Here is a 26,966-nt window from a genome sequence, read left to right as displayed (position 1 = left end):
ATAATCTATCACCCCGTTGTTTACCAAGGATCTAGCTACCTCAGTCTTTAAAATATTCAAAGATTCTGCTTCCACTTCCTTTTCAGGAAGAACTCTAAAGACTCACGACCCTCAAAGAAAATATTTTTGCCTCATCTCCATTTTAAATGGGTGACCCCTTATTTTTAAATAATGACCCCTGCTTCCATATTCTCCCACAAGAAACATCCGCTCCACATCCACCCTGTCAAGACCCCTCTGAATCTTATGCTTCAATCAGGTTGCCGGATAGAAGCCTAGCCGGCCAAACCTTTCCTCATGAGACAACCTGCCCATTCCAGGTATTAGAATGGTAAACCTTCCAACGCATTTACATCCTCCCTTAAATAAGGTGACCAATACTGTACACAGTACTCCAGATATGGGCTCCATCATGCTCTGTATAAATGAAGCATAACCTCCCTACTTTTGTATTTAGTTCCCCTCACAATAAATAATATTCTATTGGTTTTCTTAATTACTTGCTGTACTTGCTAACTAGCCTTTTGTGATTCATACATTAAGACACTCAGATCCCTCTGCATCTCAGCTGTGCAGTCTCTCACCATTTAGATAATATGCTTCTCTTTTATTCCTGCCAAATTTCCAATTTACTGATAGCTCATATGTCCACTGTCTCCCACATAATGATTGTCATTATTTCACAAAACTCAGTACTCTTGGACAAATGCCATCTGTCCCAAGGATTTACTTGTTTTGAGTCCAATTAGCTTGCCTAACCTAATATTTTCATTTCATTTATAACAAGCTCATTATTGTCTTTGGAGTTGTTTGCTGGGTACCCACAAAATCTTAGTGACCGTGAATTTAAGTTTTTTCACTTGTAGAAAACTCATGAATTTGGAATCTGAGAGATATGGGACTTTCATAGCCGCAAAAGATCCACCTGATTTTCTCACCTAGAAATAAGGCCTAAGGAACTTTCGTTACTCCGAAAGGTGGTTAATTTTTATTGGTGAATTTTTAACCAGCCATTTTAATAAAACCAATATATGAGTTTAGAATTCATTACATATGGAGAAAAGTTTTGCTGGAATCTGTAAGTGTCTAATGTCAACATTTATTAAAAATGGTCCCCACCCCCAACCCCATTTCATCTATCTTCCAGCATCCGCAGTTTTTTGTTTTTAACCCATTTTATCTATCCTTGAGCTCAGGGGAGTTTGAATTAGGCCAAACTTGATCACCCAAAGGGACAAGTACATTTCTGACCTTGATTTCCCTTAGCCTACAATTGTAACGTATCTATATGGCAGTAGCAGCAATAGGGATGTTACAATTCTGAATTAAAGTTACATTGTGGAAATTTTGAAACTTCAAGCATTTCTATTCCTGTTTGAATCCCAATTGTTGAGGTGTGGAGTAAAAACAGAAGGGAGGTGATGTGACAAGCTTGCAGCCTGCTTTCCTAGGTACTGGAATGATGCAAATATTGCAATAGTTTTTATGTTTCTTGTGCATATCATGGACCATGGAGTCCTTGTTTTTGTTTTTATGGTAATATATGTTGATATTGTTACAATAACTTCACTGCTGATTGACTTTCAGGAAGTGGGAGTGAGAACAGAGATGGGGGGGGCTTATAATGGAAAAAATGTTGAATTTTTGTGTGAAATCTTATAAAACAATAAACATGCTAAGAAAGTCAGGAAATGAGAAATTAATACAGATTTATTTGCAACATTGAATAACTTGATTAGTAGAGTGCTTAAGAAAATTGATGGATGTGAGGAAGCTTGTAGATTATGATGAAGCTAAAGATGGATGATACGAGTAACTTGTTTGCTTATGTAACTATAGCACTATCAGATCTACCTTAAAATGTAGGCCTATCCCTGTTTCTAACTATAGTACTGAGTAGTTCACTTGGATAACATCATAAATAACTTTGCAGTACTGTAATGGAAACATTACATGGGCTGCCAGAAAGAAGTTCTTATTATATTCGGCAATTTTCATGTGGGTTAATCAATTAAATTTAGAAGTGTCAGATTTTAGTTTTTTTCCTCCTTCCCTCACATGGCTCTGCATATAAACACAGCTCTGTAGAATCTCAAAGGAGGTACAGAAAATGGGGTAAACTTCCTCTGGTGCTCAGACACTTATCTGCATTCAAAGGTTTTACTCCAAACAGTTTTAAAACTCCTTATCTTTAAGGTTTTTTAAATACAAAGTTTTGGGTAGTTGATGTAGGAGATGTAATGTCCCTAAGTTTCAAAATAAAACATTGCAATGAATTGTCTTTATCATATTTCCCTAGCACTGATAGAATATAGATATGTTGCATATTAAACAATATATGTCCATAAATATCTTCTAATTTAAGTAGCAATGCACTGAAGAGCATCACTTATGAGAAGTCTGAATTTCCCATGAGTCTTCAATGTGTTTCTAGTTTATAAGGATCTAAGACAAGCCAATGATAAGTCATTCAGCCTTTGAACTTATTAATTTAGTGCCAGTGCTTTTCTCTCAGTATCCAAATGTATTTTGAACATTCTCCATTTTTTTGTTTATGAATATTCTTAGGAAGTTTATCAATTTTTGAATAAGAAGTGCTCCTGATATTAAATTTTAGAAATAAAACATGTATCTTTTTGCCTCTGCTTCCCTGGATTACTTTGAAATCATGCGCTGTTACCTTAGACACCTCTTTAATGTTTTGTGTTTCAGCTGGGATCACCCTTGCTAATTTGCCCTCCACTTGTTCAAAGTGCATATATAAATTGGAGCTGACTGGGTTTGAACACAACAGGCACAAGTCTTGTCTGACAAGTACATTGTGAAGACATTGTATCAACTTCAACTCTGCTGTTCTAGATATAGAAGCATTCTTTTCACTATTTCCTTTGCCATGTTGAAAGTTACTTGTTTACTATCGTTACCACGTATTGTTCTATAAACAGCTGAACGTTGATAATAGAATTACCTGGAAAAACTCTTTTCTTCTCCGCCGATGCTGCCAGACCTGCTGAGTTTTTCCAGGTAATTCTGTTTTTGTTTTTGTTTTGGATTTCCAGCATTCGCAGTTTTTTTGTTTTTATTTTTGAACATTGATAATGCCTGGAAAGGTAGGTGAGCAGTACTCCCATGATTAAGGCACTCTAATGTAAAAATAGATTATGGGCCACACCCAAGGCCCACCTTGTTGTGGAAGTATGGAAAGCAACTGGTTTTTCAGTGAGAGATTGGAGTAGTAAAAAGTGATTTTGCTTGGGGATTGTGGGTCTTTGCTTGAACTCTGCTCTGGTCAAATCTCAACACCAAAGTAAATTTATTTTTAAACTGACCTTGTATTAATTTAACTACCATTTTGTTCATTGTATACTTGCGAAGCATATTTTGTTTTCAAGATGTAGTCCGGTATAATATTGGTTCCAAATTTTTTCCTAAATCTTTTGTAACTATAATCTTTCATTCCTTGTTCATTCTAGTGAATTTTTGCTCTCCTCTGAAGCTCTTCTAATATCGCTCTTGTAATAAGAGGGCCTAAAATAGGATGGAATCTTTGAGCTGTGATGTGTAAATTGCTTTGGACAAATTCACCCCACTTCCTTGCTTTTTTATTCAGTCCCAGTGTATATCATATCCATAATCCCATGAATCTTTTTGAATGGCCTCTTTTTTTAAAAAAAACTGTAATTCCACAATTAAAGCTCCACAGCACTGTTTCCTCTAGCACAGCTGTAATATCTGCAGTTCCAGAATGAAAAGAAGATTGTGGTGAAATTAAATCCTGCTAAGATGGTTTTATCTCCAGAATAAGAAGATTGAAACATTTTTTGATGGTGACCTGGTTCTAGAAGGTGCTAAGAGGAAGTCAGAGAAAATATGGTACACAGTCTACAAATAAAGTTTGAATCAGCATTCGGGAGTTACGTGATATCCAGATGTCACCGTAGAGATCAATTGATGTTGATTATCCATGTTTCAAACTGGTTAAATTGTAACATAAGTGTACTTAAGGTTTTTTTTTCCATTTTGCAAGCTACAGAACTCAAGTTCCGTGTTCCAAAGTTTCGTAGTTCTGACTCTCAAACAAATGTGTCTAATGTGCAGTCCGAATCTGCAACAATAGAAAATTGATGCAGTCATGCACAAAATAAATGAAGCTTTTACCTAGTATTCTCAAGTCCTGTTTTCTAAGTTGAAGCGCTTTACAATTGGTGTTTCTGTTCATTTTGCTGAGTTCAAAAAAATTACATTGTGAGTGTCCTGATTGTTTCTGATGTAAGCACTGGAATTTTTTTTTCTTTCTTATACTATGTCAGTATGATGGATATGTTTTTAATTTTGTGTAGAAAAAGGTGCAAGGCTTTCTACCTGAGGCTTAGCTTTTCTTTCTCAAAAAAGAGGAAAATTATTTGTCATGAAATTCTTCATTTTAGTTCAAAATTCTTGTTCAGAAATCTCAGCCCCTCACCATAAAGTTCTAAGATAAAATATTTTCATATATTAATGAATCACTATTATGAAATGGAACTGCAAGAAACGTACGTTTGTAAATGTCACAAGATATGATATAGAAATTTCGGTGTAATTTTAATTTTTCTTACCTTTGCAGCTCAGTCCACAAAAATAATGTAACATACAATGTGCATGTATCTTTTTGGGTTGGGGTGCGGGAAAGGTATCCTGGATGCTTCTAAACTTAGTTCCCTCTGTTTGCCAACCCCAGCAAGGGAACTGGATTCCAGACACCCACCCTTTATGCTGTATACAGAGTCTGACATGAATGTGGGGGAAAAAAGCTTCATTCTCCGTGCTGGTAAATTGTAGCTAAAGATTGGTTATTTTTCAGCTAGTTTCTTATTGTGTACATTTTGAAACTGGACTTCAAAACCCTTAGCAAGTGCTGGAGAAACCTTGAATTTGGCACTGTACTTTGTTTTTTGATGGGGGTGGGTGGATTTACTTACAGGATAGTGGTTCCTGGGCTGTGTCAGTACTTGGAGGGGTTCTCGCATGGAAAAAAATACCTAAGTCACTGCCATATAATTACATTGAATAATTCAACAGTGAACTCCGGTTCTGTATTTTTTTTGCTGGTAAGCATTTTTCTCTTGTTATCTTAGTTTGAACATCTCTCTTTTTTTGCAGTCAGGAAGCTGCAGATTCATCTGAAAAAAGTGGGAATGAAGAGAATGGGGAAGTGTCAGATGAAAATCGAGATCCAAATACAGCCCCAGGCAAAGCTATTAAACACAAGAAAAAGAAACACAAGCATCGGAGCAAACACAAGAAGCATAAGCATTCGTCAGAAGATGACAAGGAACGAAAACATAAACACAAACACAAGCATAAAAAGCATAAAAGGAAAGAGAATGAAGGCTTTGAGAAGGATGATGATCACTCAATAAAAAGACCTAAATTTGATGATTATGCTCTTCTGGAGGACTTGGAGAAACAGAGAGCAATGATAAAAGCGGAATTGGACAGTGAACTTATGGGGGGGAAAGTTCAATCAGGCATGGGTTTAATTCTGCAGGGCTATGTGTCCGACTCTGAGGAAGAGGGGGAAATCCATGAGAAGACTCGCAATGGTGAAAGAGTTGCATCTAGTCGTGACGTTTCTGAAATGTTACCTGTTAGGGACAACAAAGTTAAACGAGAGCCGATAGAATCTAAGCCTGTTTCGAAGAGGCGAAGTAAAAGCAAATCAAAAGACAGGACTAAACATGCTAAATCTGAGAAAAAGAAAAGTAGGCTGAGTTCGGAACACAGAAAAGAGAAAGAAAAAACGAGAAGCAAATCACATGAGCGAAAGCGATCAAGAAGTCCCATCAAAAGCAGTAAGCCTGTAGAAAAACCTAGGTCTCCAACATCAGCCAAAAGACGATCGCAAGAAAAGAATAAAAAATCGACTCCTGCAGAAGATGGGACTAAGTCAAAGGATCGGAAGAATATAACAAATGAAAGCAAAACAAGGGAGCGGAATAAAAAATCAAAATCTCCTCCAGTGAAAAGGAGTAAGTCAGGAGACAGAAGTCAGAGATCCAAATCCAAAGACCGTGAGAAGCGATCTAGAAAATCCGAGATGGAAAAGGAAAAAAAATCTGTTAAGTCTCCATCTAAAGAGATTCCTTCTGGAAAGGAGAATCGATCACCACTGAAGAAACATGCACTTTCTCCTAAACGGAAAAGTCTATCTCCGAAACAACATAGAGAAAAGTCGTCCAAACATAGTCGATCACCTATTATTAATGATCGCGCACCTAAACCAAGTCAGTCTCCCTCACGGAATATGTCTCCACCCAGAAGAGCTAAAAGTAGATCTATAGAACAAAGACGGAGAGAAAGTGAACGAACAAGAGCTTTATCTCCAAGGTAATGCAACATCTTTCCTTTAAAATTTAACTGTACGCTAATGTGGCTGACATTTACATTGCTAGCATGTGCTTTTCTTTGACTGTCAAACCTTTTAATTTGTCAGTTTTCATCATAATGCCTGTAGCTCTTTGCCCCGTTAACCTGGAGGATGAGCATGTATTAGTAAATTTTTGCATCCGTTGACTACAGCCTATACCTTTATGATGCTGTAGGACTAATTTGAGGTCACTTGGATTCTCTAGTACCCATGACACCCTACACTGTGTTCTCATTACAATTTTGATTGAAGCTACTCCAAATGGCTTGGTGCATTCCAACAGAATGCTATTCTGAATCTCAGAATGAGGTTGAGTACCCGTTTGATGTGCACAACTGTAGAAGGTATGAATAGCCTTTCAAGATACTGCTGGGACTGCACAATCAACATGTGCCTCAGATGTCTCAAGCATCTAGATAAACTAAGCTGTCCTTTCAGAGGAGGTTAATGAAGTTTCAAATTTGGTAGACAATGTTCTCCAAAAGTCCAGCCAGAATGTATCAGCCTTTGGATGCCAGGGATGACAATTGGATTCAGAACATGTATGAGCATAGATATGAAGTAGGAGAATGAGTGGGTCGCTCAGCCCCTTGAGCCTGCTCTGTCATTCAATAAGATCATGGCTGATCTGGTTTTAACTCCAGCTTCACATTCCTGCCTACCCCGATAACCTTTCTTCCCCCTTGCTTATCAAGAATCCATCTACCTCTGCCTTAAAGATATTCAAAGACTCTGCCTCAGCCACCTTTTGAGGAAGAGAATTCCAAAGTGTCAACCCTCGGAGAAAAAAATTCTTCTCATCTGTCTTAAATGGGTGACCTCTTATTATTAAACAGTGACCTTGAATTCTAGATCCTCCCACAAGAGGAAGCATCCTTTCCGCATCCATCCTGTCAAGTCCCCTAAGGATCTTAAAGGTTTCAGTCAAGCTACCCCTTCCTCTTCTAAACTCCAGATACAAGCCTAGCCTGCCCAGCCTTTCCTCGTAGGACAACCTCCCCATTCCAAGTATTAATCTAGTAAACCTTCTCTGCACTAATGCATTTACATATTTCCTTAAATAAGGAGACCAATACTGTACGTAGGACTCCAGATGTGGTCTCCAATGCCTTGTATAACTGAAATATAACCTTCTTACCCTTGTATTCGAACTAACTCCCTACTATTGTGTCAAACTAATTGTGCAGTCTAAGGCATTGCGTTCTCTAAAACAACCAGAAGCCCTTTGGTAGACAAACATTGTAGTTTGCAGGAAGTTGGACAAAAGTCTCTGGCAATACGTAGTCAGTGGATACAGTTAACGAAGGGAACAATCCTATGCACATACAAAATTGGCGGGAAGAAAAAGACCAACTAGTCCTTCGAGTTTGCCCCACAGTATGATGACAGGAGTTTCATGATTAAATACTTACTCTCTTTCCCTCCTTCCACCCCACCCCAAGCTATAAGTTCCCAAAAAAGACAAGTAATGCCTAGAGCCATTAGTAGAAAAGATACTCTGGAAAATTACTCTCCCAACCCCTCAAGTGATCAAAACCAGTCCAATAGATTATATGGTTCAGCTACAAACACGCTTGTCTAACATATTTTGTGATCATTGTCACAGTCAAGAATCAGGTCAGCTCCCTCTTCAAGGCATACAGAGAATCATCACCACGCAATGGTAGCCGGCAGCGAATTCCAGAGACACTCTACCCTCTGGGAAAAGAAGATCTGCCTAAATTCCAGTCTATTCCAACTCTTCTTTGGCTTAAGTTGGTGTCCCTGGCCTCCCTCAAGCTACTAAACTGAAATACTCTTTCAATAGGTGTACGCTGTCCAGCGCTAAAATTATTTTATAGTCTTCTGTCGGGTTACCCCCAAGCCTATGTTGCTATAAATTAATTAGGCTGTGGTTCTTGAGTGTGCTTGAGTAGTTGAGCTTTAAGCTAGGAATAATTCTTGTGGCTTTCCTTTGAATCTTTTCCAAGGGCTGCGTCACTCACTAAATGTGGCAGGAGAGGAGACCAAAACAGGACACAGTGCTCCAGATGCTGTCTGACCAGCAACCTGCATTGTGTCGCAGTGGTGTCCTTTGATTTATACTGAATTAATGCGTTTTAATACAGAAAAGGATCTGTATATTCTTCATCTTAATTTAGCATATGATAGTGTTAATGTGCCCTGCATAAGTCCACTCCTTGCAGAGGCATCTGCTGGGGAGAGAAGAAAACATCACGGGTATTGCAAATTCTAATGGATAGTGCAACTGTAACAGACTGATAGAAAATAAAGCTCCACATGCCCATATTCTGTCAGCAGATTAGAGTAGAGTTCACCTTTCCCTGATCCATCTTAATTAACTTCAACCCAAGGAGGAGGAACCTGTCAGGATATCAAAATAGCTTTATATTCTTCCATGCAAAGATTTAAATGTGTTAGGGAAGTGGGCCACACTATAGCAAATGTTTAACTCAGGTAAACGTATCATGCAAGTCGCTAGAACCCAATGCTGAATACACATCACTTGCAGGGAACAATACTGAATGAGGTTGAGAGGAAAGATCTAGGTGCTATTGTGCAGATCACCGAAGGTTCATGACTAATGTAGAGAAACTATAGCTAAAAGTAATGGAACATCAGGTTGAATTAATGTTTTGATTTTCACTTCACAGTGAATCATGTAAAATTCATTTTAGTTCTGCAGAACTTCCCATTCAATACCATGCACATTAATTTCAATCTGTTACATTGTGAGGTGATAGAGAAAGGGTGTTGTGTTATCCTGGGCTCCTTGCAGAAACTCTAGAAAATTGGAACCAAGTCTTTAACTGGAAGTATAAAGTCCACTGTCTAGAGCTCGGATTTGTAAAAACCATTGGACTTCTAAGATTCTTGTTAACATTTGAGCTAGAATACTCTCAACTTTAGTCCATCAGACAAAGGAGCAGAAGTAGGCCATTCAGCCCATCAAGTCTGCTCCGCCATTCAATGCGACCATGGGTGACCTGATAATCCTCAACTAATTTCCTGCCTTTTCCCCATGACCCTTGATTCTTACTGATTAAAAATCTGTCTGTCTCAGCCTTCAATATACTTAATGGTCCAGCCTCCACAGACCCTGCAGTAAAGAATTCCAGAGATTCACTACCCTTAAAGAAATTTCGCCTCATCTCTGTCTTAAATGGGCGATCCCTTACTCTGAGATTATGTCCTCTCCCATAATGGGAAACAGCCTCAATATCTACCCTGTCACAAGCCACCTAAGAATCTTATATGTTTCAATAAGGTCGCCTTTCATTCTTCTAAACTCCAATGAGTACAGGCCCGACCTACTCAATCTCTCCTCATAAGAAAACTCCTGCATACCCAGAATCATCCTAGTGAACCTTCTCTGGACTGCCTCCAATGCTAGTATATCTTTCTTTAGATAAGGGGGCCAGAACTGTTCGCAGTATTCTCGGTGTGGTTTGCCTAGTGCCTTGTACAGTTTTAGCAAGACTTCCCTATTTTATACTCCCTTCCCTTTGAAATAAAGGCCAACATTCCATTTGCATTCCCTATTACCTGCTGAAGTTTTTGGGATTCATGCACGAGGACTCCTAAATCTGTCTGAGCTGCAACATTCTGCAGTCTTTCTCCATTTAAATAATATTTAACTCCTCTATTCTTCCGGTCAAAATGCATAACGTCACCTTTTCCCGCTTATGTTCCATCTGCCAAGGTTTTACCCACTCACTTAACTTGTCTATACCCCTCTGCAGATCTTTGTGTCATCCTCACCACTTGCCTTCCCACCTATTTTTGTGTCATCCCACAAACTTGGCGATCGTACATTCACCTCACTCATCTAAATCATTAATATATATTGTAAATAATTGTGGCCCCAGCACTGATCCCTATTGCACTCCACTAGTTACAGTTTGCTATCCTAAAAATGCCCCCCGATCCCAACTCTGTCTCCTGTTAATTAGCCAATCTGCTATCAATGCTAATATACTACCCCCAATACCATGGGCTCATCTTATTAAGTCGTCTTATGTGCGGTACCTTATTGAACACAATTTGGAAGTCCAAATACTTTACATCTACTGGTTCCCTTTTATCTAGCCTGCTTGTTACTTTCTCAGTGTTCTGATAAATTTGTCAGGCATGATTTCCCCTTCATGAAGCCATGCTGACTCTGCTTGATTATATTATGCATTTCTACATGCTCTGCTCTTACATCTTTTATAATAGACGTTTTCCCAGTAATGGATGTTAAGCTAACTGGCCTATATTTACTTATTTTTTGTTTCCCTCCCTTTTTGAATAAGGGTGTTAAATTGGCAGTTTTCCAGCCTGCTGGGACTTTTCCAGAATCTAAGGATTCTTGGAAGATTACTACCAGTGAATCCACTATTTGTGAGCCTACTTCCTATAATGTCCTAGGTTGCAACCCATTAGGTCCAGGGGACTTATCAGCCTATTAGTTTCCCTAATACTTTTTCTCTAGTGATAGTTATTGTATTTATTTCCTCCCCCCCCCCCCCCACCCCTCCAACCCCACTCTTTTGCCCCTTGATTATTTAGTATTTTTGGACTGCTGTTTGTTGGAGAATTCATATTGCTTGCTAGAGGCCCCTAGTCAGAGAATCGCATATTATATCTGTGAAATAGTGAACAGTTTGATTGTGGTGTTGGAACCTCCTGAAGAAAAATATTTGTGTTGCTATTTTAATGTTTTTATTCAGCATTTGCTGATGTATTGTCTATGTTTGACAACTTTAGAACAAGGTCACGAGACGAACCAATGAACAGGCTAGAACGATCCAGGGACCTAAGTACCTCTCGGCGGTCTCCAGCACGGAGAAGGGCCAGTAGATCTCCTATTCGGAGGAGATCTCGTTCACTCCTCAGACGAAGTCGTTCTCCAAGGAGAAGAAGCAGATCTAGAAGGAGGTAAACATTACATATTTTTCTGAAATTGTGAACTTTTAGATAAATTATAATTGGGGGAAAAATATATCTTGGGAGGGCAAGATTCAACAATACAGGACTATTGTTGGGTTTTTTGAGCTGATTTTTCTCCCATAATAAAAATTTTAAATTTTTTACTGAAAATAATTGAAATGCTTTATCTGACCCTTGTTTGTATAACAATATTTTAATTCTTTGAGGGATGAGCAAAATAAAAACTTGATTGATCAGAAGAGTCGAGTATTCGGCACAAAAGCACAATTTAACTTCTATTCAGACTCCCAAGTTCATGACCATGCTTGTTCCTCCAGGATATGTTGAGGGGATGCTTCAGATTTCCTATTTTCACCAGATCTGTCAATTTTTTTTACATGATACAAAAAACAAAATAATTGAATTTGAAAATTTAAATTGCTTAAGAAATACACTGAAATTCCTAAATTCAATGCAAGGTGGTTAATCTAACGGATGTTTAGGATTAAGCTGCTCCTTTTTGTATACATTTGTTTCTAGACACGTGTTATTTGCCCTTCTGTATTAATAAAGTTGAGCACAGCAGAATTTTATTTTTCACACTGAGTTTTATTGGCTAAAGCATTTTCTAGGTGTGCCAAAATTGTTAATTTGGTTGAACCTCATGCTGCACAATGAAAATGGGGTAAAGGACAATTTTCTTCATAAACTGTACCTAAAAATATTGTAAATTCTACAACCGCTAACCTGATTCTGGTTACCTATATATTCTGGAGGTAGAGGCAAGTTGAATTAGTGCAATTGCTAACATGGCTTCACAGAATTTTCTATGGAGGTGCTGTCACCAGCTCTCTGAAAGTGTTACTCACTTAGTTTCATACAATACCTTATGTTTTTATTTTGTTTAAAAAAAAGATGAATTTGTTTTTAAAAGTTACTTGCTGCTGTTCCTCACAGGGCATTTCATGCCCTAACAGCCAACGTCCCCTCTATATTTTTCCATTAGACGTGGCCTGTTCATTTGCCTATACATTACCTTAATCGGGACATTCCATGAGCAGCCTGTGTGGTACCTTCTGGCTTGCTGCATGGCCGCCCACACAGCTTACAGGGAATTTAAAAAAAGAAAAATACTTCTAACCCCTCCTTTTTGTTCTTTAGGTGATAGGTTTATTATCTAGTTACTAATTCACTATCAGAAATAGTTATATCCCTTTTACCTCATCAAAACTCTTCATACTTTTGAACAATGTTATCAGATCCCCTCGTAACTTTTCTAGTCTCTTCTAACTAAAGTTCCTCATACCATGCCACCTTTTCCTTAAGGAGGGCACACAAACTGAACAAGCAAGTCTAATTGTGGTCTAATCACAGATTTGTATTGATTTAGCATTTATTACCTTTTTTTCTCTATTTATGAAACCTAGGATCCAATATGCTTATCTTTTTTTTAAAAATAGCTTTATCGCCCCCTCTCATTTAAGGATTTGTACATCTGAACCCCTAAATCATTCTCCTCTTAAGTTTTATTGTTTCTCTTTCCTCGTTCTTCCTATCAAACTAGCCCACTTTGCAATTTTCTGCATTAAATTCATTGCCATCTATCTGTCCAATTTGTTGACCTGCCTGTGTCTTTAAATTATTTGTGGTGCATCTTTCCTATCCATATTTTATCTTTAGCTAACTACTTGTTCATTTTGCCATATTTCTATTATATCCTGCACTTCAATTTTGCCAAGAATTGCTTTTTAGAAACGCATATAGACACAGCATCCGCTTATTCTCTTCAGTACAATGGAGGAGTTTACTGGTTCTATGGCTAGGAGCTGTGATGGTGTAACATTAATTTTAAAAAAAATTTAAAAAAAAAACAATTTTCTTCTCTCAAACACTGTGAGTTCCTCCCTCTTTCCAGTTGCTAATGTGGAGATCTTTGCTTTTTTTTTATCTTCCCATCCACCATTAGCCTATAGCATTTTAACTGAGAGCTGTGACTCAGAATAGCTCAGAAATTGAACCTGGGATAGTCTGGCTTATATAGGTTACTGCTAGACCAGGCAGTGCCTTTATGCATTCAGCTTCAAGAGGAGTGAATATATTTTCACACCTCTATTTCTGTGTCTGGTATGTTCAGACTACAGGCTGTTGATTATATCCAGCTCGCAAGCTCCAGTTATTCAGCCTGTGAATTTCCAGTATCTTTTTTAGTTCCTACTTGTACACTTAATCTATATTTCTTCCACAATTATGTTTGCCTTCCTCAATTTAAAGACCTAAACCTCCAATGGCGTTGCATCTCCTTTTCACCAGCCTGATAGCACACTTTTCAAACCTCTATAAAGTTCACCAACTCAAACCAGAAAAAAAACTATTTGAAAACAAGTGTAGAGGTAAAGAATAATCCAGTGGAGATGGAGAACAGTTGGAGGGCAGTTGGTGAAAACAATCAGCAATGAAGAAAAAAAAGTCAGGGAGCAACAAAGTTTATACTGTTTTGGGATTTTGGTTTGTGTTAAAAGCTTTTGTAATGCTGTATTTTAATTAGAGAACTTGTGTATTTTAATATGCAGCATTTCTTGAATTTGATGTTATTGTTTTTATTTGTGGCCTCTGGATTCCATGCTAAGTATTGAGTCTCACAAAGAGAAAGCGCACTCCTTCCTTTATCCATTCTTTATTTCCCCACAGATCTCTGGAGAGAGACTGGAATCGGAGAAGCAGATCTCGCAGAAGACGATCCAGGTCACGAGGTCGACGTAGACGTAGAAGTGGAAGTAGAGACAAAGAAGACAAATTTAAAGGAAGCCTTTCTGAAGGCATGAAAGTTGAACAGGAATCTTCTGACGAAAAGTAAGCTTCCTTATTTAAAAGTATTCCACAGTAACAGAACTTGCTAAAGATATACAAGAGATGAGGTTTTTAAATCTTTTAGTAAGTAGCTGTACAAGACCAGTCAGCAGGCAGCTCCATAGCATAAGATTGAACAACGGTGTCTGAATTGGGCAACGTCACCACTGGCCAGTTACACAACATATTCTTGTTTGTAGTGAAGGATTAAATGTGCTTTGCACTGAATTTTTTTCTCCTCGAACTTCACTGCTTAGAGCAGGGGAAGAGTACTATATAATATTTCCTCTAAGTAAAAGAAATAAGAGTGTTCATATTCATTATACAGGTTAATGCAAATCAAGAAACAGTGGTGGGTAAGAATTTTTAGCTTGTAAATCATAAAAGTGTTCAGAAAAGGTGGTAAAATTGACCTTTTCCTCCGCTGTCAATTTATTTTAAAGAAAATGAAAAATGTGATTTTGCGAATTAATTTACTTTTTCGTGAACTGTCAATTCTGTTTTATACCTATTGCAGTGCCTGCTTGGTTTTATGAATGCTTTCTTTAGTTTATATAGTAAAGAATAACACAGATTTCAAAAGGAGAAACTCATGCCTTAACAACCTTACTGAGTTATTTGAAGAAGTAAGAGTAGACAAGGGTAATGTGGTAGATGTAATATATTTGGATTTTCAGCATATCCTTGATAAGTTACCACCTAAAAGATTCATGCCTAAGGTTGAGATGTGGAATCAAAGGACTAGGAGCAGATTGAATTAGAAGCTGGCTACAATCCAAAACTCAGTCTGGAAAAAGGTGACGGGTATTCCACAAGGAGGGGTGCTGGCACCACTGGCGTTTACCCTTCCACAAATTATATTTCTAATTCAGAGTCTAAATAATTTCAAAATTTGTGGGTGATACCAAATTGTGAGGTATAGTTAATTTCGTAGAAGTGTGCCAAAACATTAATAATCTTGGAAAGTGGGCATGAAATTGGCAAATTAATTTCAGTATAGATAAGTGTGAGTAGGTGCATTTTGGCAGAAGGGATACAGAGGCTACATACCCCTTGGAAAATAAGTCAAAGTGGCATAGAGGAGCAAAAGAATCTAGGAGAACAGCTGCACAAACCAACATTGTGATGCAGATTAATAAGGTCATATAGAAGCACAAGGGTTCATTTCTAAATGAATAGAATTAAAAGTCAGAAGTTATGTTAAACTTGTACAGATCCTTGGTTAGACCACACCTAGAGTGCTATGAACAATCCTGTTTTCCAGATTATCAGAAGGATTTTTTGATGTTCTTTCATGGGATGTGGGTGTTGTTGGATAGGCCAGCATTTATTTCCCATCCCTAATTGCGCTTGAGAAAGCACTGGAGAATATGCTAAAAAGATTTTACAAGAATTATACCAGAACTGAATTTATACCCATCAAAAAAGATTAAACAGGCTGAGGCACTCCTCTCTGAAAGAGGGTAAGGAGTGCCCAAAGAGAGGCTTATAAGGTTTTGAAAGGATTTGATAAGGTATATCGGAGAAAATGTTTCCACTTGTGGTGAGTCCAAAACTAGGCTTGTAAATGTTAGATAATCAACAATTCCAATTCAGGAGCGATTTTTTTTTTAACCCAAGTTTAGCTTATTCAGTTTGTGTTATGTAATATGTAACATTTTTCATTTTTTTTTCATCTAGTCTTGAGGATTTTGATGTAGAGGAGGAAGATGAAGAAGCTGTTATCCAACAAAGGCGTGAACAGAGATTGGCAATTGTTCAGGTATGGTTTCAGGCTTTAGATTCTGCCTTTGAAATAAAAAATCTGTTATCTGTTCTCATTGGATTGAAGTAGTGAATGAAACCAAAACAAAAAGCAACTTAGTTAAGTCTGTTAATTTTGCAATGGATGCTGTCTCAAGTAGCTTCTCTTGGCTCTTGGATGCATTTTAATTTATTGAATTGCTCCATTATTCTAAATGCTAGGAACAAGAAGATGGCACACACTCATGCATCTTTCAGTTGTATCCTGTTTTGTTGAAACAAAAAATGCTGGAAAATCTCAGCAGGTCTGATGGCATCTGTGGAGAGAGAGAGACAGAGTTAATGTTTCGAGTTGGTATGACTCTGAGCCATACAGACTCGAAACGTTAACCCTGTCTTTCCTTGGATGCTGTCAGACCTGCTGAGCTTTTCCAGCGTTTTTTGTTTTTGTTTCAGATTTGCAGCATCTGCAGTATTTTGCCTTTACCTTGTTTTGTTGAATCCTTTTTAGATGGCTGATGTGAGCTGTGCAATTGTGAAAATGACTTAGGTGTGGGGGAAGGAATTTTTAGCATTTCATTTGAATGGCCATTGGGACCAACTAGCCTGCCCTGGTGTTTATACTCCATGTGAACAGCCTACTACTCTAATTACCTGTTCCCACCCTGGCCTCAGTTTCCATCATTTCCATTGTCTTGTATGCATTAAGACTCTTTTTAAACGCATAAATGTTGTCTTCTACTTCATGTGGCAGAGCATTCCACGTTCTTCCACTCTTCATTAATAAATTCTTTATTTGATCCTTTAGTAGCTATCTTATGCCCCACAAGTGGGAGCAGTTTCTCCACAGGCCCTATAAATCCTTTCATAACTTTAGAGTTCTGTCAGGTCTCCTCTTGCTCTCATCTCCAGCAAAAAGATTCCCAACCTGCTTAATTTTTCTTGATAATTGAAGCCTTTTAATTCTGAGCACGTCTTTGTAAATCTCTTCTGTACTTTCTCCAGCGCTTTAATATCCTTCTTGTTGTATAGCGACCAGAACTGTAAATTTAAGATTATCCCCTTGCTTTTGATTTCCATTCCTTTAGAAATGAACCTGAGTACTTTGCACTCTTTACAGCTTGTCGCCATGGAACAACACCCAACTTGATATTTTTATGAAACGGTATTCAAAGTTTGCTCACAAATTTCGAAGTTGTGAAGTTGTTTTGTATATTGATATGGATTTATTACCATGTACAACAGACTTTGCATATTTGATGTATGAGAATCTAAGCAATTCTTTTCATTCCTTACATATGCAAGTTTCACTGGTGTCTCGCTTTGCTGCTAAGGCACAATCTTAAAGAATAAGAACCAAGGATGTGAGGTAACATTTACAAATGTTAAGGTGTTGAATTAAAACTAATTTATTTTACTTTGTAGAAATATAGAAACCCAAATGAAGACAGCAACATGTCTGGATTGTCTGAACCAAACAGTCCTCAGAGCAGCACTAGAAGCCGCTCTCTTTCTCCTGATGACATTTTTGAGCGTGCTGCAGCTGATGTCAAGGAATACGAAAGGGAAAATGTTGATACCTTTGAGGCTTCTGTGAATGCCAAACGCAACCTCATGGCACTCGAGCAGAAAGAAGGTGGGATTTGGAAATTAGCTTGGATTGTGTTTGCGTTATCACTTAATCTTTGGCAGCTTGAGTGTTTCTTCTCCTTTAGCCACATGATCTCCCTGACTTCACTTTGAGGTGCAATTTATGTCGCATTCTTAATTGTTTCCCTCATTTTCAAAAATTAAGGTGCCATATATGGATTATTTATTTCCCTCTCTTGTTTAACTCCTCCTCTTCTCCACTCCTAATGACATTGGCTTCATGCAGAGTGACAGTTCCATGGTGAGCAAGCACCCTTTTAGTACCTTCCCTGAGTCGCAATACTTAAAGTATGAGCCTAATGCAGTGAATGTTGCCAGTTTTTGCACTGTAGATTATTCAGCCAAGATTCAACACTGTCCTCAACTGATATTTGTCACACTTTTTCAGCAAGAATTGATGATCAGGAATGGAACCCAGGTTAATTTTCTAGCCCACAATCTAGGAGTACTAAAACAGTAACCATTCCCCAGTTGCTACCCTGGCTAACTTGATATAGACTGGGAATCGAAGTTTGGACTCAAAACCATTTTGGTTGTTAATTGTGAACAGTTCCATATCCTCTCCTGTGGTCTTCATGGGCAAAAGAAAATCGGTTTGAATTATTTGAGTTTAATTTCTAGCTCTGTCAGGTTCTTTGATCATTTTTCATGATGTTTTGCTTTGCAGTCTACCAAGGAATAAGTTAATTGGGTTGACCTGTGTAGAAGCTGTTTGATTTTTGTTTCTGGGTTTAAAGTGTGTTTTAAGTGACTGATTCCAATGACATCTCTTTCTTAATCGTGTGATTTTACAGAGTGAATTCAGTTCTCAACTGAACAGAAAAGTGTAACCTGACTACATCCTCTGAAAGGTCATCTTGGCCATCAGCCTGTTTTCCATGCTTGGGTCATCCTGATACAGAGATCTGAGGCTGCAGCTTCGCATGGAGTCCTCTTAAGTCTGTTAGGGAATCAAGTGTAAACAGGGAGCAATTACGTGGCCACTTGCTTAAGGATGTGTCAATAAAGCTATATTCTGAGTCAGTTCACAAAACTGTGAATAAAACATTGTAGGGACTTTCATCATTCCTCCAGTAGTAGTTGAGGTTTCAACCTACCTTCAGAGTTCTGCATCAAGTTTGGCAGCCTAGCATCTATTTTTGCAAACCATGTGGTTGTATTGTTCCCTTTCTCTCCTATTGCTCTTCTTTGTCCCAGTGAAAGTCCCAAGAATTCTCAGTCGTTTAAGGCTGTGCCATGCATCAAAGAGCTGAAAAGGTTCCTGTTTTACAACTCCCTAATGGCTTGCATATTCTGTGTACAAGAAGTTACCCATCAGAGAACTGCCATTTCATCTGAGAAAGAAACTGGGAATTTGACATGAAGCTTATACGAAAAATTCACCAAGGTGACTTAACCATTACCAAGCTCATTACTAGGTACAGACTGATGTGGGCATCACCAGTCAAATGTTAAAATTAGTACACTAGTCAATCATGGATGTGGATGTCCTTGATCAAAAGACAAGGTGGCTATCTAAGGATTTGCTTTGTACCACATTGTTTAGCTGAAGATGTTCGATGTTCCACCTGACTTACTGAGGAGAATAGTGGACAGCAAACTCTTTGGTGACTGTGGGAAAGCTGTGCTGGATATCTTCAAGAAGCATCATAGGAAGGGTCTCCCCATATAAAATGAGCAACAAATTCTTCCCTCCGTGTCCAAGCTATGGTTGTTGCTTTGGATCAAACAGCCATTCATCACAGGAACTAAACATTTCTATCAATATTCCAGGGAACACATTAAACAAATATGAATAAAAAATCATAATAGTGTACACATTTTGGTTTGAATGCATGGCTTAAAAGCAATAATACTGTAAAAGCTTCCTCTTTTGGGAACCGTTTGAAAATTGCAGTCAGCATCCTAAAGCATTTTTTCTGCTTTCTGTACCAAGCAGCAAGAAACAAAATGTTGGAGCATGTTGGAGATTTTTCAAGCTCTATGATGTTGTAGTTTGCCTCTAACTCCCTTTTCAAGTTCAAATTATGTTTTCCAACAATTTGATTTTAAAATATGACAAATATATTGTTTTCTTGGGTGGTGTCAAGAATCTCCTCTTAATGCTTTAAATATGCAGATTGTCCTTTTTCCAGTGTCTGTAGTCATGAATTTAGCCTGTTTGCAATGTTAAATTTGTATTTGAAGTCGTGGACAGTATTGTCTGAACTTAATTATTTTTATTCACAGGAGCTGCTTCGAAGAAGCCAACAGTTCCAGATATGTTTACTGAATCTGATGACATGTTTGCTGCCTACTTTGATGTATGTATGCTGTATCTTGCTTTCAAAAGATCATGCACAGCCAAAGGCTGTGTTCAAGTCAGATCTAGTTCATCTCTCTGAATGTAAATGGTAAATAATGGGCCATAACTCCTGAGCTCTTCAGCCTCTGATTTTGGGAGTGGGGGGGTACCCAAAGATATGCTGGGGAACGTCTCTCGGAACTTGAAAGGTAAGGGTTTGCGTGGCAATTGCCTAGAAGTGCAAACTTCCTCTGGGAAATTGCCCTGTTCTGGGAACCATCCAAAAATGCAATTTCAATCTCAAACTTTGGATGATTCCAGCTGTGTTACACAAATAGTTATTCAGAAAATGTTAGAATTAAAGCCTCTTCTAACTTATAAGTAACTATTGTAAAGACACAGACTGCCCCCCCCCGCCCACTCTTTCAGGACACCCCTACACCCATGACAATCCCCACCCCACCCCAAACTCAACCTGACTGGATACCCACCTCTTTCCCTGCCCCACCCCCCCACCCATCCAGAACCTACCACCCTACCACCCCCTGACCCGACTGGACCTCCGATCCACCCCCCCCCCAACACACACAAACCCGCCCAAATCCTATCCACTTTCCTTAGAGACTTATCTTCTCCCTGGCCTGCCAATTTCAATGGGACCTTTGAACTTACCTGGTTTATGGCAGCTGGTGTGGTAAAAAAGAGTGTGTCCTTCTTTGATCAGACTTTGCTGGTCTGCAACGCTGGGCTTCAGAGACAGCTATGTTGTCTGGATCTCACCCGGCACAGAAGGAGTTTTCCATAAGTAACAAGGCACAGATGCTGATTGTCACTCCGAGGAAGTTATGGCCCATTAACTGCTTTTTGTTTAACTTAATAGCTTGTGGAACAATTGCCTGGTGGTGGTGCTTCGAACATATATCCTTAGATTATGTTGAGCAGAAGCTTTGAGGCTAACATTGTAATTTCCAACCTGACTATCTTGTTTCAGATTTAGAGTACCGCAGTTGAGACTTAAGGCTTTGTTACTACCTAATCTAATATTGTGACCCACTGCAGCAAACCTTATCATTGTGATTTCAGTTAATAAGCTAGTACGTCCACATCATGTGTTCAATTTGAAGTTTCAAGAGAATAATCCACTTCCAAATTATGGGGCAAGAATATACAAAATCAAAACTCTTCATGCTTGTAACTGGATTAGCTTTCATGTGTTTCCAAAAATGATTTCTTCTGTCGTCGTTTGGCTTCCCCGTTTAATCCCATGCCCAGCTGTGATTTTTATCTTTCCAGTTCACTTGTTTCGGAGATGTTCACACCTAATTTATTTTGAATCAAAATCTGAAGTGTTGGGGAAAAATGATATCTTAATTTTATAATTTTAAATCCCACGCTCTTCAGTATTTCAATTTTTTGACAATAAATACAGCCCAAATTTTTTGCTTCTAATTAATTGCAAAGGTAACACACATGGACACATGATTGGAAGAGAAATTAATGTTTATTACATTACTATGAATCAAAGTAACTTGCTTCAAGTGTGTCTCAGGGTTTCTCACATATCTAATGTTACGGCTTTGAACTCACATTTAATGTAAAAGCTGAACTGCAACACGGTAACTTACTACGTAGTGTCACATATCCACTATTTCTGTCTATTCCTGGACAATATCCAGGCTTGGGTTGACAAGTGGCAAGTAACATTCGTGCCACACAAGTGTCAGGTAATGATCATCTCCAACAAGAGAGAATCCTATCATCGCCCCTTGATGTTCAATGACATTACCATCACTGAATCCCCCAATATCAGCACTCTTGTTTGGGTTGGGGGGGGCGGGGGTGGTACCATTGACCAGAAATTGAACTGGACTAGCCATTTAACTACTGTGACTACAAGAGCAGGTCAGAGGTTAGGAATTGTGCGACAGGTATCCCACCCCCTGACTCCACAAAGCCTGTCCACCATCTGCAAAGCACAAGTCAGGAGTGTGATGAAATACTTACCACGTGCCTGGATGAGTGCAGCTCCCACAACACTCAAGAAGCTTGACACTTCCTAGGACAAAGTAGCCTGCTTGATTGGCACCACATCCACAAACATTCACTCCCTCCACCACCGACGCACAGTAACAGTAGTGTGTACCATCTATAAGATGCACTGCAGGAATTCCCTAAGACTCCTTCGACATCACCTTCAAGCCAGAAGGTCCATCCTGACTTGGAAATATATCGCTGTTCCTTCACATTCACTGGGTCAAAATCCTGGAACTCCCTCCCTAACAGCATTGTGCGTGTACCTACACCACATGGACTGCAGCGGTTTAAGAAGTCAGCTCACCACCACCTTCTCAAAGGCAACTAGGGATGGGCAATAAAAATGCTGGCCAAGCCAGCAAAGACCACATCCCATGAATGAATTTTTAAAAAATGCCTTATTTCCAGTAATATAAAACTGCCAGAAGCACTTGCGTTTCTTGGATTCTATCTGTATCCCCAGCTTGGACTTAAATATCTTACCTCTAAATTATTCCCAACAAAATGCAATATCTAAGCAGTTTCGGAGAGCGCCCTTAAAAATCTTTAGTCAATATGCATGGCAGGGCCACAACTTTGAAGTATAGCATATATGTAGCAGACATAGTTCATTGTATAAAAAATAAAGTAATACACTTTGTAAATAATACCAAGAGCAAATGCACCTTAAATTACAAAATTTTAAGTGGAGTAATGTTGCAGATGGACCTTGATATGCAAATACACAGGATAAGGTGGCATCAGAAATAGGTAAGACCATTAAAAAAAAACAATTATTGGTTTTACATCCAGAGGTATAGAATACAAAAGAGTTAATATTGAACCTGTGTGAAACTATAGGTTATTGCTGGGGATTGTGAGAAGTTTTGGACACCTTACTGCTGGAGACCTGTCAAAGCAATGGAAAAGTTGCAGCAAAGATTCCTTAGGATGTTAACCAGAGATATGGGATTGTGATTATGAAAAGAAAATTGAGAAAGTCTTTGGCTCTTTTTCTCCTGGAGCTGAAATGTTTAAGGGATGAAGGCCTTCAAGAATATGGATGGCTATGAATATCAAACTGGTAACAATAAGGCACAGATTTAATCATAAATTGGAGAAGGGTTTGTATGAAGAATGGTTAAGATGTGCAGTTCCCTGCCACAAGTGTTTTGCAAAATGATGATTTTTATTTGACTTTATAGCTTTTAATTTTATTTTACCTATGCCCTGGAACTTACTTTGACATAGTATTTTAGAAAAACAGCTTTTGAAAATCCATGACATTTCCTTTATCCTTTCTATTTCTACAAAAATTTCTGTGATTGGTCAAAGATAATATGCCTTTTAGAAATCTGTGCTGAATGGCTTTGAATATAATTTCTTAGAGTTTAATCTTGTAGACTTGCATATTATTGGATGGGGAGAAAAACAGATTGATTTCAAGAGTCTCAGCTGTATCCACTTGGAAGCATTAATGATCAATGAAACTTTGAAGTCTAAAGCATTTTTATTTGTCTCCAGAGTGCTCATCTGAGAGCTGCTGGATTTGGGAAAGATTTCAAAGAAAATCCCAATCTCAGGGATAACTGGACTGATGCAGAAGGCTACTATCGTGAGTATTTGAAAATTATTTCCTCATCTCCTATAAGTGTTGAAAAGTGGCATAGAAAGGCTTAATGAAATGATGTGTCCTCTGCCTCAACCACATAATCTCAGCTGTTACTTTGGTGCTGTCCTGACTGAAGCGCTAACTTTCAAATCATATGTTAATCAAAGGCCCCATCTGCCTTCTTAGATGCAGGTAAAACCTATTTGAAGAGAAACAGAATTTTGGTGTTCTGACCAATATTTATCCCTCAAAACAACATAAAGAAGATTTCTGTTCATTGATTTTTTTGTTTTTGTTCTCTTCCCCCCCCCCCCCCATTATAACCCTGGCTACCATCAAACGTTATAATTTAACTGAAAAGGGCTTTGGGATGCCATAACTTCATAAGGACTGCATAAATGCAAGTTCTTACTTTCTCATTGCCGGACCTGCTGAGTAGCTTTTCCTCTTTTCTTCTGTATAATTTTTTTCATTCTAAAACTATCTTTGAAAGTGCAATTTTTGGAGAAACTTGCAGTATGATATTCTAGTTATTTTTTTTCCCAGTTGAGCAAAGTGATCCTGATAAATGTATTCAGAATATCTTCTCCTGTGTAAAATTATTTGTTTGTAATAGTAAGGATGCTAGTATGGAATGCTTGACATTGTCTGCCATTGTTGAGCACTGAAGCCTTTCCACTTCTGCAATTCACTTGCCAGGATCAAGCACATCCATGTCGGGTATAGTATTGGTTATATAGAGTTGAGCTTTCATTACACTCATATTCAGAGGAACGCAATTGCATGCTTGTCAACTTTTCATTCTTGTTCAATATTTTATTTCCTACATAAGTTTAGATTGACTGTAGGGCTAATTTAATACTCCAAGCTGGTAGCCATGCTTGCAAGGAGTATGTGTTAGAGCCTATGGGCTGTAAACTGCCTCTTGAGTGTGACTTTCTCCTCGAACACAGGATTAGTGACTTAACGTGAATAGTCACCTGCCATTCTTATTTGACGGGTGAACCACCTCCTAATTTGTTAAACTGTGTTTTCTCTCATTCTCACTCAAAGAAAAGCTGAAGCCATTAGTGCTAATTGTGGGGCTTCTTTTGATGCAACAATGTTACTTGTATCCCAACGTAGGTCCCCCATAGCCCCCAATCACTTTCTCAATTATACCACAAAACTGCTACAGTCCAGGTGACCTACATTTTAGCAAGTAAATCTCTTGAGCATACCTGTTCAAAAAGCCTCTGAAAATCCACATGTGACATCGATGAACCTGAGCCTGTCATCTGAAATAACCATCTTATATGTAATGCTTGCTGCCTTCTAATCCTCTGGTATTATCCCTGAATTCATGGACCTTTGAAAGATTATATCTAATGCATACCCATTCTTTGACTGTTTCTTGGAATAATTTGATGCAAACTGTCTGGGACTAAGCATCTTTTCTGGCTTTATTCCTAGTAAGTCACTGTGACTGCTTTTATGTTTATACTAATCGCTCATTTTCTCCTTTGCACTGATCTCTAGTTTTCCATCATATTCATTTTAACAGAGGACTGAACTAAAAATGTTTCCCTATTTTGAAACCTTCTTGTTCTTCTGGTTCAAGGTTTTTTTTGACAAATAGAAGCTTGTTTCATTCTGCCCATGAGCAAAACATTAAATTCTGTAGTTGAGTGTCAGATTCTGTCACTAGAGAATGTCCTTGTTGCTATCTAATGAACCAGAATTGTATGGTTGAACGGAAATTATATTCTCTCTTGGGGCCGTGTTGAGGAAGGCTGAAGGACTAAAAATTGGACAGCCTTGCTCAATATTAATTCCTACCTACCACCAGTGAATTTTCAGATTTGGTTCTGTAATTCAAATTATCCTTGTGGACTAGAAGGATTAATTTGTGATAAAGTTGAGGCAAGCTGAGTGTGACGGGCTGTGATGTCTGACAGTCCTACATCCCAAGATCCTTACTAGTCAAATTCTATTTCTGCAATGTTATAGATACTGAGCCAGCTCCCATGGCTTGTGGCACTGAACCATCTATTTTGGAAGTTTTTCAGGCCAAGGGCAAACCCTTGCTAAACCACTGACACAATGGCCAAAGGGATCTCTGCTAACAAATTTACATTTACCTGCCTTTAGTTGCTTTAATTGATGCTGTTGAGATGAGAGAAGAATTTTAGCTTTCTTTTGGGGGTTGGGTGTGGAGGGTTAGTTGCTGCAAGTTGCTGTTGATTTTAAGTTATTTTCTCTTCCCATATTCAGCTCTCCAAGTCTCACAACAGTTCCAGCTGAGAGGGCAAGTAAGAGACCTTCCAGGCATCTGCCAGGACTGCTATTAAGCTGGCCTCCAGGAGGCACATAAGAAGAGTCCCATGGTGACTTCTCTCTGGCACAAGCCCACATTTGACCATACTTTGGTAATGAGCATTCAAGCTCTAAAGTGGTATAAGACCGTGCTGTGAATGATATTAAGGGTTTAGAACAGATCTATAGGTCTTGGATTAAACTGAGCTCAGACCTCACCAATCATTTAATTGACCACATTATGAAAAACTACAGTATCTGCACTGAATAATTCAACCTACAGTCCTTTAGCCAACCCATTGTAAATAGGCATTTGAATGTGATAAAATGTTTTGATCTGTTATATTTGTTAGCAGTGGACAATTATATTTGTTCCCCATGATATTCTGCATAATTCAGACCAGATCTCAACCATGTTGACATGAAGTAATTAGCTGCTTCCCAATAGGGAGGAAAAGTTAAAGAGGAAATTTGACCTCTTTGTGAAGCATAGAAACTAATTCAGGTGCTTTCCTTAACCAGTGACTAATGACGCTAGTGAGCCTAACAAGGTAGAGAAGCCACTGAAGAAAGAGCACACCATAAACCAGCTGCATGAGGTAGCATCTTAAGTAACTAACAAATTCTGAAACAAAGGTTAGGTACAGGGAAAACAGTAAATCCTGACAACCTGACCATGCATTTGTTAGTCACGAGTAATCCTCGGTCATTTAAGGAAAGGTTCTCTTACTTCCATGCAACATCATTGTTTGAGTTATAACCCATTGTAAATGTTCATCTTGCTTTGCAGGAGTGAATATTGGAGAAGTTCTTGATAAACGTTACAGTGTATACGGTTACACTGGTCAAGGAGTTTTCAGTAATGTTGTACGTGCCAGAGACATGGCAAGAGCTAGCCAGGAGGTGGCAGTCAAAATCATCAGGAACAATGAGCTCATGTAAGTCTGTTCGGAGGGGAAGTTTGAACTGTGCCAAGGTCCTGATATGAGATCATAGTTATTGTACCATTCTACACTGCCAAGTATGACTTGTATAATTGCTGCAGTATGCAAGCAACATTACTGTAGCAAAAGCATGAAATACAAGTATGTTGTGTAAGCACATGTAAAACATATAAGTACATGGTGATGGGGGGGGATGTGGAGGAGAGAACTCTTGGTTACATTCTCCTTTCATAGACATGGGGAGCTTATATGAAATTAAAG

The 26,966-nt window shown here is 38.5% G+C and overlaps 1 protein-coding gene across 5 annotated transcripts in view; it reads left to right on the top strand.

Annotated features, from left to right (window-relative positions):
- The window catches only part of prpf4bb (pre-mRNA processing factor 4Bb), a 53,351-nt gene that overhangs the window by 5,192 nt on the left and 21,193 nt on the right, over positions 1-26,966 (top strand). For all 5 annotated transcript variants that reach the window (XR_005942601.1, XR_005942599.1, XR_005942600.1 and 2 more), the window contains exons 2-9: positions 5,140-6,366; positions 11,156-11,326; positions 14,006-14,167; positions 15,845-15,926; positions 17,333-17,543; positions 19,787-19,860; positions 23,379-23,469; positions 26,552-26,699. Coding sequence is in view for 1 of the 5 variants with exons in the window: in XM_041183823.1 (XP_041039757.1) it covers positions 5,140-6,366; positions 11,156-11,326; positions 14,006-14,167; positions 15,845-15,926; positions 17,333-17,543; positions 19,787-19,860; positions 23,379-23,469; positions 26,552-26,699 (2,166 nt within the window). In the remaining 4 variants the exon portion in view is untranslated. The remainder of the gene's footprint in view (positions 1-5,139; positions 6,367-11,155; positions 11,327-14,005; positions 14,168-15,844; positions 15,927-17,332; positions 17,544-19,786; positions 19,861-23,378; positions 23,470-26,551; positions 26,700-26,966) is intronic.

The sequence above is a fragment of the Carcharodon carcharias genome, chromosome 3, assembly GCF_017639515.1.
Source record: "Carcharodon carcharias isolate sCarCar2 chromosome 3, sCarCar2.pri, whole genome shotgun sequence".
In the NCBI taxonomy this organism is placed as follows: Eukaryota; Metazoa; Chordata; class Chondrichthyes; order Lamniformes; family Lamnidae; genus Carcharodon; species Carcharodon carcharias.
The sequence above is the reverse complement of the archived record's forward strand: the minus strand, read 5'-3'. Positions and strand labels throughout refer to the sequence as shown.